The sequence below is a fragment of the Pholis gunnellus genome (assembly GCF_910591455.1).
Source record: "Pholis gunnellus genome assembly, chromosome: 19".
Lineage (NCBI taxonomy): Eukaryota > Metazoa > Chordata > Actinopteri > Perciformes > Pholidae > Pholis > Pholis gunnellus.
Window position 1 is genome coordinate 10,633,394 of NC_136546.1, and position 12,746 is coordinate 10,646,139.

The 12,746-nt window shown below is 42.6% G+C and overlaps 2 protein-coding genes across 2 annotated transcripts in view; both read right to left on the reverse strand.

Annotated features, from left to right (window-relative positions):
* The window catches only part of ppp2r5a (protein phosphatase 2, regulatory subunit B', alpha isoform), a 30,383-nt gene extending 24,565 nt beyond the window's left edge, over positions 1–5,818 (reverse strand). Inside the window, exon 1 of the mRNA XM_079180434.1 lies at positions 4,715–5,818. Coding sequence (XP_079036560.1) covers positions 4,715–4,862 — 148 coding nt within the window. The 5' untranslated portion in view covers positions 4,863–5,818. The remainder of the gene's footprint in view (positions 1–4,714) is intronic.
* Positions 5,819–6,761: 943 nt separating this feature from the next.
* dtl (denticleless E3 ubiquitin protein ligase homolog) lies at positions 6,762–12,250 on the reverse strand. Its single transcript, XM_079179780.1, has 15 exons — positions 12,125–12,250; positions 11,288–11,425; positions 11,095–11,187; positions 10,953–11,014; positions 10,573–10,693; positions 10,227–10,292; positions 9,941–10,056; positions 9,780–9,853; positions 9,565–9,671; positions 9,375–9,479; positions 8,965–9,077; positions 8,766–8,855; positions 8,499–8,622; positions 7,665–8,320; positions 6,762–7,311 (listed from the first exon to the last, which is right to left on the reverse strand). Exons 1-15 carry the CDS (start codon positions 12,174–12,176, stop codon positions 7,246–7,248), a joined length of 1,983 nt encoding a protein of 660 aa, XP_079035906.1. The 5' UTR covers positions 12,177–12,250; the 3' UTR covers positions 6,762–7,245.
* Positions 12,251–12,746: the final 496 nt, after the last annotated feature.

Sequence of the window (12,746 nt, forward strand, 5' to 3'; positions counted from 1 at the left end):
ATCATTTAGGCTACAAAATGTCAGAAAATAGTGAAAATGTCGAGCACAGTTTCCAAGAGTCCGAGGTGACGTCCTCAAAACCCAGAATCTGAGACCAGAAGCATTAAAAGTTGGAGGTTTTTGCTGAAAAAAAAATGGCATCAATTATTAATAAAATATCTAAATTGTTGATTTATTACTCAGTTGTTTTCTGAACTATCTACTACTAGACAATATGAAATACTAAAACTGATTTTGATGAAGACGCCAACTGTGTGAAACGGTTGTGAAAGACATGTTGTGGCTCCAGAGGCAAAGTCTGATCAATTGAGTCAGTCGGTGTCACCATAGGACGAGGCTGAACATTTATGAAGACGAGAGCGTCCCGGGCCTGTGAGGCTCGCTCTTCACCTGATTTTCTGTTATTGAAATTAAACTTTGGGAGAAATAATGTATCAGTGCTGCATTCAAACTATTAACAAGAACCACCGCACCACCCGAACGCAGGCTCCGGTCTCGTTAGGAACCCTGTCGGAGCTCAGAACGTCCCCGCAGTGACAGAAATGTGAACCTAAATGAAGCCGAGTCTGTATTTGGAAAGCAAAACCTTCCTCCGGCTCTCAAGGCTTCTGGCTGCCATGGCAACAATGTTGGTCTCAGAGTGACTCATCTCTTCAGCGTCGATCACGCAACAGGAGCTCGAATCTCTCCAGCCTCCCCATGGCAGGAGGGAAGGAGCATCTCTGCAATCTAGGAGGACCTGAAACCTCTCTTAGTCACTGAACACCTCCAGTGTAGCTTGTTTCCACGAATACAAGAAAACTACAACTCCTCAGCTCAGAGATGGTTCGAGGTGACAAAGATATACATTGTACAGTTTGTACTAATAAGGATATTTACATCTAAACCGTTCTGACAAATGAACCCCGTAACATATAGTAAGTGTGCACAGCTATGCCTGTGAAGGTGGCCTGTTTGTACCCACAGACTCGTATATATATATATACACACACACACACTGTGTATAGATCATGAGTCATACAACGTGTGTGCTTCTAGGCAACAGATGTGAATCAATGAACTGGGCTTGAACAACTGTGACTGGTCCTGAAAACAACATCACGGTAAGGCCCAGAGGTTGTCCTTGGTGTTTTTTATGTTCATATACTTTTGTACATCTATTCATATTTGTACATAGTAGTTCAATGTTTGTATATTCTGTGTATGTACGTTAAACCGGATTGAAATTCCTTGTATGCATACATGGCTAATAAAGCTGATTTTGAATAGAAATAGTCATTTACTATTTATGGATTCTTATTATTTGATAAGATGAAAATAAAATCTGTCAAACACAGACTAGATCTCCGGACAGCACGCAGAGGAACTCACATTAATTTCCTGTGCGATCGTATCCATGTTCTCGTAGAACGACTCCACTCGAGTCTGATTTTCACAACAAGCCGTCTTCACAAAGCGCATGGAAGTATTTTACGCTGCGTCTCTAAATACAAAGTCACGCACGTAGAGAGACACACAATCTGACCACTGATGTGGAAAACTCAATCGTAAAGTCCTTATGGTGCGATCATTTACAACTGTGTCCGACTGCCACAGGAGAGAAAAAAATAATCAATGTAGTGAATCAATCTGTGATGAGACACACCAGACTGCTGCAAAAATCAACTCCAAAAATAGGACAAGCAACATACAATGTAAGCCTCGGGTTTGTTGGTTTGTCACATTTTTTAAGCGCTAAAGTTTTTCAATCTGGTTTTGGTTCATGGCTTGCTTATTATTATACTTCCATGTCACTTTTCCCCGCTTTGCTGCGATTTATGGACGCTCTCTTGCAACGTTTCAAACTGACACAAACGTCCCTAAACTCATACTAGTCTAACTTCTAGCTGCTGTTAGCTCGACACTTCCGTGTACATCACGTGCCAACAGCTCATTCTCAGGAAACCAGCTCTGCGAATAATTAACTACACAACTTCAACAGAGAAATGAAGAGTGGTTCTATAAGCTCTTTAAAAGCCAGTTTCCTACGTGGCATTAATAGAAATAACATTCTGCTAATACTCAAACCATTGACTTCAGAGCGCACCCAGGCTAGTGCACTATCAACAAGAAGACAGCCAGATGTGCATCCCTTAATAACATGTACCTCGTTATTTCATCAGGAAGGGCTTTATGACTTTGATGTGAAAGCCAGGTGACTAATCGGTATTAAAAATACCCCAAAAAGAAAAGAACTGAAATATAGATTTCCTTAATTCGACAGCAGCAACAGTCACCATGACGAGCGTAAATCGCCCCGAAGCTTATGGTGAAATGAAGTCGGATAATTCAGCCGTCACTGTTACGCTTGTCAACGCGCCGGTTGCTGCCGTGCTGGTTCTAGTCCGTTCTGGGTGTTGTTGTGGTGCAACGCTCTAGTTTGGGGAAAACCAAGTGTTTCAAATTCCTGTGCTTCTTCTCACTATCTGCTCTCCAGACGCATCATACGAGATTAAAAAAACAAAACGCTACATTTTCTAAAAGCTGTCGAAATGTAAATGAAAGCAGTCGTAACTGATTCGTGACATATTTTGTTTTCGTCATCTTGAGGAGTTGCATCATGTTCAAAAGTTCCAGCTACTTGACCGGGCAAGTCAAACTGTGCTTGTTAAACCAGTAACAGAAACACTGGTGGTACGATGTTGAGGCTTGTCGGAATAATTCTGAGCAAATTACTCATTTTGAATAAAAAAAAATAATACATATAAGCTGTTGTAAGATTAAGCAAGAAAGGCAAAAGTGTCAGTACCTCAAGTTCAGGTTATTTGTGTGGATCACAATAGGATTCAAACGTAGTTATTGTCAAGTTATATGTCTATCCCTACTATACGGTAGAGTCAGCCAATGCCAACAATCTAGATTTAAATCCCACAGCATTATGCTAGCTTGATGAAAACAATGCAAGATATTTACTACACTGCAGTGAAATAACATAAGCGTGTCTAAGCACACAGTGGTGTGAATGGAACGTAGATAAACATGGTTGTAGGCGAGCTTAACTGCAGGAAGACAAACGACAGGTAGCTCGTCGGGTGCATGCTGTTGCTACTTGAAAGAGAAATATGACAGATATATGATAAGAGGTGAGATTGCTTTATGTATGACATGTTTAATAGCACAACACAAGTGGGTCCACTTTTGTTTTGGATTCATTACAGGTGCATAAAGCTGCCAGTTGTAGCCAAGCCAATTTTCAAAAACACAAATGTATCTGCCGCCAAGTACCAAAAGCATTTTAATGAACTACAATGACCACAGATCATTGCCTCAGCTGAGACCAATTGAAAACAGCCAAGTATAAAATATATATAACCACATTGGAGAAACAAACTGCATCAAACACTGTGTAGAGATACAAAAAATATTGAAATAGTTATCTGTGGTTAGGACAGCGGCACTATTCAACACACACACACACATAAGGAACCTCTCCTTTTAGGAAGTGCAGTACTACACTCGACAGGCAGGAAACAGGCTCCTTGATCGGGCCTCCACCTCACATGCTGTCCTGGACTCTCCACTGCACTATTCTCAGGCCTAGTGCTTGCTGGTTGTCACTGACATCCATTCATAGCACGATGGTATGAACACACGCGTCACTTCAGATGAGCCCAGTGAAAGACAAGCAGTCTAAGCTAACAAATCAAAAAAACAAAAGGCCTGACATTCAACAGGTAGTTCTCTTTTTTTTTTACAAGTGGGGCATTGTCACACCTGATACAAGGTATACCTTTCAGGCTTGTGAAGCTCTGGAATAAAACGGTAGTATTTTGAGTAAGCTTTAGTATCACTCTTGGATCAAGTGGCTTGTTAGCTGCAGGCTACAAGTTCAAATTCCTAGACAAACGACGGTTTGGATTGGCTCTGGGAATGAATGGGAATGAGTTAAGCCCGCTGTATGCTGCTTTGTTGAGGCCTTCCAGCAATCCTGCATCTCTCTCTCTCTCTCTTCAGCATGTTTGCACTGGCTATGGCTTTGTAAAATCACAAATGATGAATGTGTCAAGCCATAGAGAAAAGATTCCTGAACCTTTCTTCAACTGTTATCTTCACTATCAACACGCTCTACCAGCATCAACACACAGGAGGAAAACACATTCAGACCAATCACAGGTCTTGTGCTTACACAATTTCTCCCTTGTAGTCACTGTGTGTTTGTGTTTTTGTGTCCTCTACAAACACCTTGATGCAAAAGCATAAACCCCTCCTCAACACCCCTCTCTGGATGTGCCTCTGCATGTCAATTCAGCCCAAACTGCTCCAGTGAGGCTACTCTGTGTGTCCGTAAAAAAATATCTCGTAACTTGGAAGCTAGCATAAAGCAACTGTGATGCAAGGGAAGTAAAAACAAAGAAAAACATCTGTTGACAAAATGCAGTATTTTTGATGTAATGCGCTTTGACACACAAGTCGTGTATTTTTGTGTAAGGACTTGGTCAATTCTTGCAGCAACTAGATTGAAATGTTTGGATTTGTGTCCACAACTTTGACCAATAGTGGCCTAAGACTTGTGCGCAGTACTGTGTGGAAAATATCTACTAAAATGACCGTAATTTACGTTTGTTGCATGCCTGGTTATGGGCTACATGCTGGGTGTTATAGCTGCAGATCTAACGGTGAGTAACCACACACCGGTCATGACGGGCTGTTCTAACCCTTCATCCTCTTACCGTACCTTTGAGCTGCGGCAGCGGCGACAGCTCCACCGGAGCACTCTGTGTGCGGTACTGAGACGAGCCCTGGGATTTCCTCTGCTTCTGGGCCTTCCTCATGGACTTTCTCGTGAACCCGTCCACTTTCTCGGATGCGGAGATGGCCGACATTTTGAAGTGATGAAGACGTCCGACAAAAAGCTATCTGTATCCCCCTAGGACAAATGAAAGGTTTCCTCTTCTGTTCGCATTAGCACAAATAGCACAGAGCCAACTGCACGACCTGAAGCTCGTCTCCTGATCCACAAGTCTGGTGTTATTCTGTATGATCCAACATGGTCGCTCGGTATCGGGGGTTAGACCGTGTCCAAAGACTGCATCACACGGATATAACTAGTACTCTACAACACGAGGACAGTCTTCAAAACACGAACCAAAAAAAAGCTACAACTCATGGCACTCCCCGGAGTTACAAACATAAGACAATTATGGCCTAACTTCCAAAAAATGCTGATGTGTTTTTTTTTTTTTTTTTACTGCTTCGTCATATTTGAACACTGTCTACCTGATGGAAAACGTATGAAAGACATTGCCATAAAAACGTTGCCCAAATGAATCGTAAAGTCCCGACAGTAGCTAACTACTGTACTGCTAGCATGCCTAGCTAACGTTAGCTAGCGTGCTAAGATTAGCCGAGGTTTATGTGCGCCACTACGACAACAGTGTGCACCGCTGCCGAGGAGGAAAAGTTACAAAGGATAGTTGCCCCGTTAAATTCATGTAGTTCTTCAAAGTCCAAGTCTTCCAGCGCTTCTATTAATCCTAGCTGGACTTCCGTTGAGCGTATTTTTCCAGAAGAGTTCACGTTATCCTGCGATCGTCGAAGTTGAATTTCGCTCGACGACCGAAGTCTCGTTTAACGTTAGCACTTAAAAGTTAGCAGGGTCCACGTTCGGTCGACGTCGTTCCAGCTACCTTCATCGTTGAATAAAGAGCGGTGGTTTGATTTTCACGGCCTCAAAAGACACCGATTACTCCGAAGTACGACAAAATGTACTGGCCGTCGTGCTCTGTAGCCTAGGTAGCCATCAAAAACACTCCCAGTACAGTCGTTCAGACGTCGTCTGTCTCACTTCACTGTTCGCTCGACTGCAGAGCCTGACAGGTTGTACGTCATTGAGTGACGTCTCGAATGGCCAATCACAAGCGGAGAATTAAAAGACTGTAAACTTTTTAAACCAATCAAGCGCCGCAGAACGCGGGGGCCCTGAACACGTGACTTGTGAAAACAAATATGTGACGGTGTACCAGTCGTTGTACAGTTGAACGAGGAGTGGCAGCTGTAGTAGGTGTATTATGCATTTTAATAATTATACTTATGTATATTGTTTGTGTAATTGAATCAGGAAAAGCAATCGGCCATGTTTCATCAACCCAAAATAAAAAAAATAAAAAATCGTGGGAAAGTGGATGATTATAAAATACTACACTTTATAACTTTAATAACCAGAATAGAAGAATATAGCTTACAGTACGTTAGTGGTTCAAACGGTTGTATAAATCGGATGGGTTGTGAGAAGCTTAGAAGGCTATAAAAAGCAAGGAAGACGTTCCATAAGCAGACTTTCCCGTTTGCTTTATCCTTTATCACTTACACCTCTACGTTCTAACTCTCTATATGCCTAAATGTATTCAAATATCAACTATGTGCAACCTGCGAAGGCTTTGTAACTACTGCAGTTAATTATTAGTCAAGACATTAGTCACTTGAGTCTCACCCACCAAGCACTCACACAAACACATGAATCACACTGATAAAATGCAAGCAATGCCATAAGCGTTGAAAAATCTTTTGAATTTAATAAAATCTGACCACAGCAAATTTGCATCAATGAAATACAAAAGAACCAAGCTATGATCATTTGTTATTTTGTACATATAAACAACGTAAGCATTAGTTCAAGAAATAACATTTTGCAGTATTTGATATGGGTAAGATTGAAAGAAAAAAAATGAAACCCATACATGCAATAAATAAACTTTGTGAAAACTACTCAAAGATGTGGATCAAATAAATTGTATTTTTTAAGAAGAATTTAAAATGTTCGTATTTGCAGACAAACATTTTCCTCTGCACTTGAGGATTAATACCTGGTTGACCAACTTCATTAACTGTGTTCTTGTATTAAACACTAATGTATATCTTGAAGTTGTCAGTTTTGAGTAAAATGAATGATTTACTCACCAAAACATACATTTCTTTAACCAGAAATTGTGTACAGCACAAGAAAATTGTGCAGCTGGCAGCTGGCAACTGCAAAACCTATTTCCCAATTCAAATAAAAAAACAGCCTCTTGGGATTTGAAAACTGCAGCATCAATTATTTAGATTGACTGTTTTGTCAAACTGTGCAGCCCGGGCTCATGCACTCATGTAATCTGGATTTAGATCAGTCTTCTTAGAGGCTTATTGTCTGTCAGTTCAGGTTAAAAACACTGAAATTAAAAAAAAATCTATCTTTTCAAACAGAAGCACAAAGCATCTCACTGTGTGTCACTCCAGAGCCCTTCTTGTGAAATACACAGAGATATTCTTCATGGTTTGTGGTGAGCGGATGGTCTGAAAAACAAGAAACAGAAAATGGTGAACTGCAATATTAATCTTAATAGCTATAAAGCATCCCCATGCACGTAAACATTAGAAATTATTAGAAGGGTCAGGCCTCAATTACTGGTTGACAGATTGTTACCTTTGCACAGAACCGGGCTGCTTCCAGTCGACAGGCCAAGTTAAGCTAACATGCAGCTCGTGCCTATCCTAAAATAACTTCATTATTTCAGTCTTCCCTAATCCAGCAGCTGTGTCAAGACACGTTTATCCTGAAGGAAAATGCTCTACATGATAGAGCAACACTAACTACTGAGAAAAGGTAAAAGCTGGTGAACTTCTGAAGCAGAGATTTTTGTGCTTACCGGTGAAACTGGTGTCTTGCCTTCTTGTTTCTTAGAGGCGCTGGGGCTTCTGGGAGTACTGGGGCTTCCTTGACCTTTCCTCATCTTTTGGCCCATCTCTGACAACCAGTCCTTTTCTCTGGGAGAGCAGTTCTCCTTGCCCGTCTGTCTCGGTGAGTCTTGCTCGTTGTCCTCTGTGCGACAGTCCGTTTGTAGCCGGCTCTCTTGAGCAGGGCAGCAGATCCCCGACAGGGCCCGGCTTCTCTTGGCCGCAGGGTAGAGTTCAGTAACACAGTCGCACTGTTCTGCGCCCTCGCAGCCTGCAGATGCTCCGTCACCCGTCTCCAGCCTGCGCTTGGCCCGTCGTTCTGTGGGAGAGGTGGTGCTGCTCGCCGGGCTCTGGGGACACGGGCTCAGCACCCTGCGGGCCAGAGGGCTGTGCTGACCAGGAGACCCACAGCTCGGGGATAACCACTGTTTGATAGAAGATGGCGTTCTCTGGCGAACAGCAGCAGCGCCCGTAGCGCCCTGTGAAGGGATGGGTGAGGTGGTGCTGGAGGGCAGAGGCAAAGCAGCTCCACTGGGAGCACAGGCAGCCAGCTGGGGGGACGCCAAGCCTCCAAGACTCTCCGTCCTCCGGTTCTTGGCAGGAGTTGTTTCAGCTCTGACTGAAGGCCCTTCACAAAAGCAGAAGAACTTGTTAGTTCACCGTGAATACTTTGAATGGCACATTTTGCATTCATGGGCAGGACAGCAGTGATTTATGACAAAGTAAGGAAACAAAAGAATACAACAGCCATCGGAAGACATTGTATATAGTGTTAGAAGGTGGTTCATGATAGTAGTAATGTTTACTTGAGAGAGCTTTAGGACGTGCCCAACCCACGAGGTTGGCCTCTCCCACTGAAGATTGTGCTCCATCCATTTCCCGGTGAAGCCTCCAGATCCGTACAGTGTGGTCATCGGAACAGGAAGCGATCTGCAAACAGAGCAGTCGGGATTAAAGGAGGTTTCATCCATCTTCCCAGTCTATTAAAACAGCTCAGCACCACAGCAGGGACCTCGGAATCATACTCGGGAGTCCTTGGAAAAACCAGAAACATAATAGTTTGGTTAGCTTACCTTCGTAAAATCGGTCGGGCACCAAGCGACAGACGTCACTTCCTCGCTATGGCCTTGGAGCATCATGGGAGGTTGTTTAGGATCAGAGATCTGAAATGTAAAATTAGACGCAAGTTGCTAAAATACACCATCACAACCACCCTAAAACATTACAAATGCGACAACATTTGAACATGGCAACATAAAACAGAGACAGTACCTTCCAGACGTATGCGTTATTGTCACTTGAACCACTGGCCAAGAACTGGTCATCTGGGCTAATAGTGGACTTTACATAAAATGAGGAGTTCTGGTGGCCACTGAAAACAGCCACTGTGGAGGGAAACAAAACAGCCATATGAGAATCACTTGATAAAAGTTACAGTCAGACTCAGGACTTCATATATTTAAAGCTCTGACGTTAAGATATTAGAATATGTTTGTGCAAGCATACACAATCCCTGCGTCTCTACACTTCCTCTGTCAAACAGTGCCCTCTTGCTTTACCCTCTGCTCCCCATGACGGTTAGAACAAAGGACATTAGCTTGCAGCCTAATTAATACAATTAGGGATAAACTGTAAAATGTCCATTTTGGAACAGATACACAATATCTGGAGTCCTTGTTTACCTGGAGTCGTTTTCATTCCGCTGACGTTGAACATGTAGATGCTATCATCGGTACAGTTACTTATGACGTTGGACCTCGTGGAGTCTAGAACGAGTCCAGAATAACCTGCAACACATGCAAAACAACAATCAGCTATTTGTGGTCATTTGCATATTTCAGGTAAACATGACGAGCAGTTTTTGTAACTAACCCAGTCGCATGCGCATGCAAGAACCCGGGTACGGGTACGTCTGCAGGGGAACAGGATCCTGACGGAGTGCGGTGTAGTTCTTCCTCAGATCCCACATCTTGATCACTCTGGATCAGATGAAATAGAAAATGTATTTGAACCATCCATGTACTTCTATTTGTCATTTTATACTGGCTTTGCTGCGTGTTAGAAACAAGAAAAATTTTGTTTCTTACCCGTCAACAGCCCCAGAAGAGATGAGGGTGTGCTGATCCCGAAACAAAACCACCGTGACACTCTGCTGGGTATCCTGCAAGAGAGACGAGGCGCTCAGCGATCGGACTTCCTTTTGAGCAGCCCTACCACTCACTTCATTAACGTTGTGGAAGAAACTCACCACACTGGGAGCCATGCCACGTGTGCTGCTCCGCCTCTTCTTTGTTTTGGCGGGAGCGTTGGTCTCCGCTTTGTTATGAGCGCCACTGATCTGTTTCACCTGCCTGTAGAAACCATCTGAGAGGAGGACACAAACGCATAAGATACCCGGACTAATCTTTATGCATTTTCCCCACGAGGCCTAATATTTCATAACGGTTCAGAAATTAAGATTGGGTCTGACAAAACACTAAATGTCAACACAATACAAAAACAAAGCCTGTGTAATTTAAATGTCTAATTAATACCTTTTTTGCTGCACCTGGTGTCCCAGACCATAATATTTCCATCTCTGCCCCCAGTACAGAACACAGCTGTTTAATAGAAGACAAAGCATCAATAGTGTGTACAACAAAGCATCATTAATGCAAAATATTTCATATTTAAATGACAATGGCAATTACGTATATTACTGGTTATATTAAAGCAACAACAATAGGTGAAAGTCTATATAAACATTTCAATAAATAACAGGCTGTCAAAGCCACAAACTCCAATGTCACACCACCAACACAGTGTTTTCTTGAGTCTTTTGAGAGAAAACAGGGAACAAAATATACCCCAGAAACTGTATTTGGTGACTTTATAGTTTACCTTTCTCCCAGGGTGTGAATGCAACAGACTTGAGGCTACAGAGGTGACCCTTGAAGCTGCCCAACAGCTCCCCTGAGTTCACGTCCCACAGCCGGGCCAACTGATCACCAGCAGCAGTCACCTGAGAATGACCAATACAATGTATTTTAAACAAGGCTGCATTTGTTAGAAAAGGGGAGTTTTCAAGTTGCTTTAAATGCTACAATACAAACAGGAGGAGATAATGAGGAAATACAAAAGGTCATGAACAAAATAAAACCAGACAATTATCAATGAATGCGTCAACAATATCTGTGTAAATATGTATCGATGCCTAATGCATTTAAACATTATGATTCATAGATGACTAATAATTTTGCATGCATTTGACTTGAACTTACCAAGTGAGGCTCCCCCGGTACCCAGGCTATGTCAAAGACAGCATTCTCATGAGCCAGCCATTCTGCAGACATTCACACACCATTAGTCCCGTGTTTCCTAATAACAGAACTGCTGTGAATTAAACTGAGTCGTCACACATACCTTTAAGAAGTGGCTTTTCCCGGCTCTCTGTGTTGTAGATCCTCACGATGCCTTCTTCGTTAGCCGCTGCGAGGATGTTCTGCATGTGTCCCGCTGAGGAGAGACACACCCCGTTAGATGGATGAACGGCAACAGCTCCCCGCTCTGTTGTGTGTGTAATATGAGGATAATGTGGCATGTTTGGGTGGGTTACCAGAGGAGAAAGCCAATCCAAACGGCGGCACAGAGTCGCCCAGGTTTCCATAGGAGATGTGTTCATCGTGCCGGACGCACTCGAAGCCCCCCAGCAGAGAGCTCAGGGGGTACCTGGGCCGGGGGTCCACAGGGAGGGCTGGGGAGAACAGAGAAGAAAGTACATGTAGTCAGACACTGTACTAAAACTATCAGCAACACTGATACTTCACCTATCTACTGGCTGCAGTTATTTTACAGGTTATGATTTGACATTTACTTCTCAGTAGTTAATTGCTGGGCAGTAACTCAATATGATCATCAATCGACGTTCATTGGCATTTTATCGTAGTGTTCAAATCGTTTTACCACATTCTGTTATCCAGATTGTTTTTTATAACTAAAAGAAGTCACTGAAGGGCTTTCTTCCCCAGATGTTAGGAGTTATAATGCTTAACAGTAGAGCGTCAGTTTCTTTCTATCATATGACTGGGCTACATGTTACATGTTGTGGTCGCTATTGTAAAAACGTACTTATTATTATGGTGATATGGATTTCAGGCACAGTGGGGAAGTGGGGTTTTACGCTTTTTAATACAACACCACGTTTAATTGTTGCTCTTAAACTATAACGTTAGTTTAAGCTCATTTGGATTATAATTATACTGCCATGGGAACAGAAACAGCACGCGACCAAATATCCAACTAAACTACGGTGGTTTTACCACAATTAACATGAAACATTGAGGTAAACTTACATTACCCTTAATAACCTAGCATACATTTAGATAGCGCTATAAACTGCTGGGCAACACCCGAAAATCTCCCCAAATAACCCCAAACACACTGATTATCTCACCATTAAACCTTCGTCTGCCAGCTCCTCTGTCGATTATTGAGCGGAAAAGCATCCCTGTGCCTTACACTCCAGTGGAGGACGATCTGAACTAATATTTAATAACACGGAGAAGTGTGTCAGATTAGCTGCAGGTCTTTTTCCGTGAGCTGATGATGTTGCTCTTCTTTCCCGCGAACAGATCGTCTGAGCACAGGACTGAATCCCCCGCTAAACAGCGTTACGAGCTCCCATTGGTCGAAAGAGCCGCGTCCTCATGAACGTCACATCCGCTTCCTTACGAGTGTCACATCCACTTCCTTCCTGACGGGGTTCTGTAAAGTTTACCATGATAACTGCCAACGGATCAGTATTTTAATTTATTGCCTACATTTTCTGTTAATATATAATTGTATATTATCGTATTTTTCTTCATTTTTTTAATGTATTATATTACAGTTCTCCTTTGTCCGGCTACCACGTTGAATGTATGTCTGTAATGTCATCCCTCTGTCATTATGATGCTAAATTGTTTTCTAATTTGTCTAAATGTCACATGTTGTAAGTGTTGATTTCTACAATAAAAACAATGGCCCAGTACACTGATCTTACTAAGACCTGGATCAACATAAATAATCTCTGTTTT

Bases quoted from the DNA above. Each gene is read 5' to 3' on its own strand.
- dtl (XM_079179780.1), bottom strand. From the start codon at position 12,176: ATGCTTTTCCGCTCAATAATCGACAGAGGAGCTGGCAGACGAAGGTTT. The intron at 11,015-11,094 runs GTATGTGTGACG...GAATGTCTGCAG, and splicing joins GGAAAAGCCACTTCTTAAAG to AATGGCTGGCTCATGAGAAT. The intron at 10,057-10,226 runs GTATTAATTAGA...TCCTCCTCTCAG, and splicing joins CACCAGGTGCAGCAAAAAAG to ATGGTTTCTACAGGCAGGTG.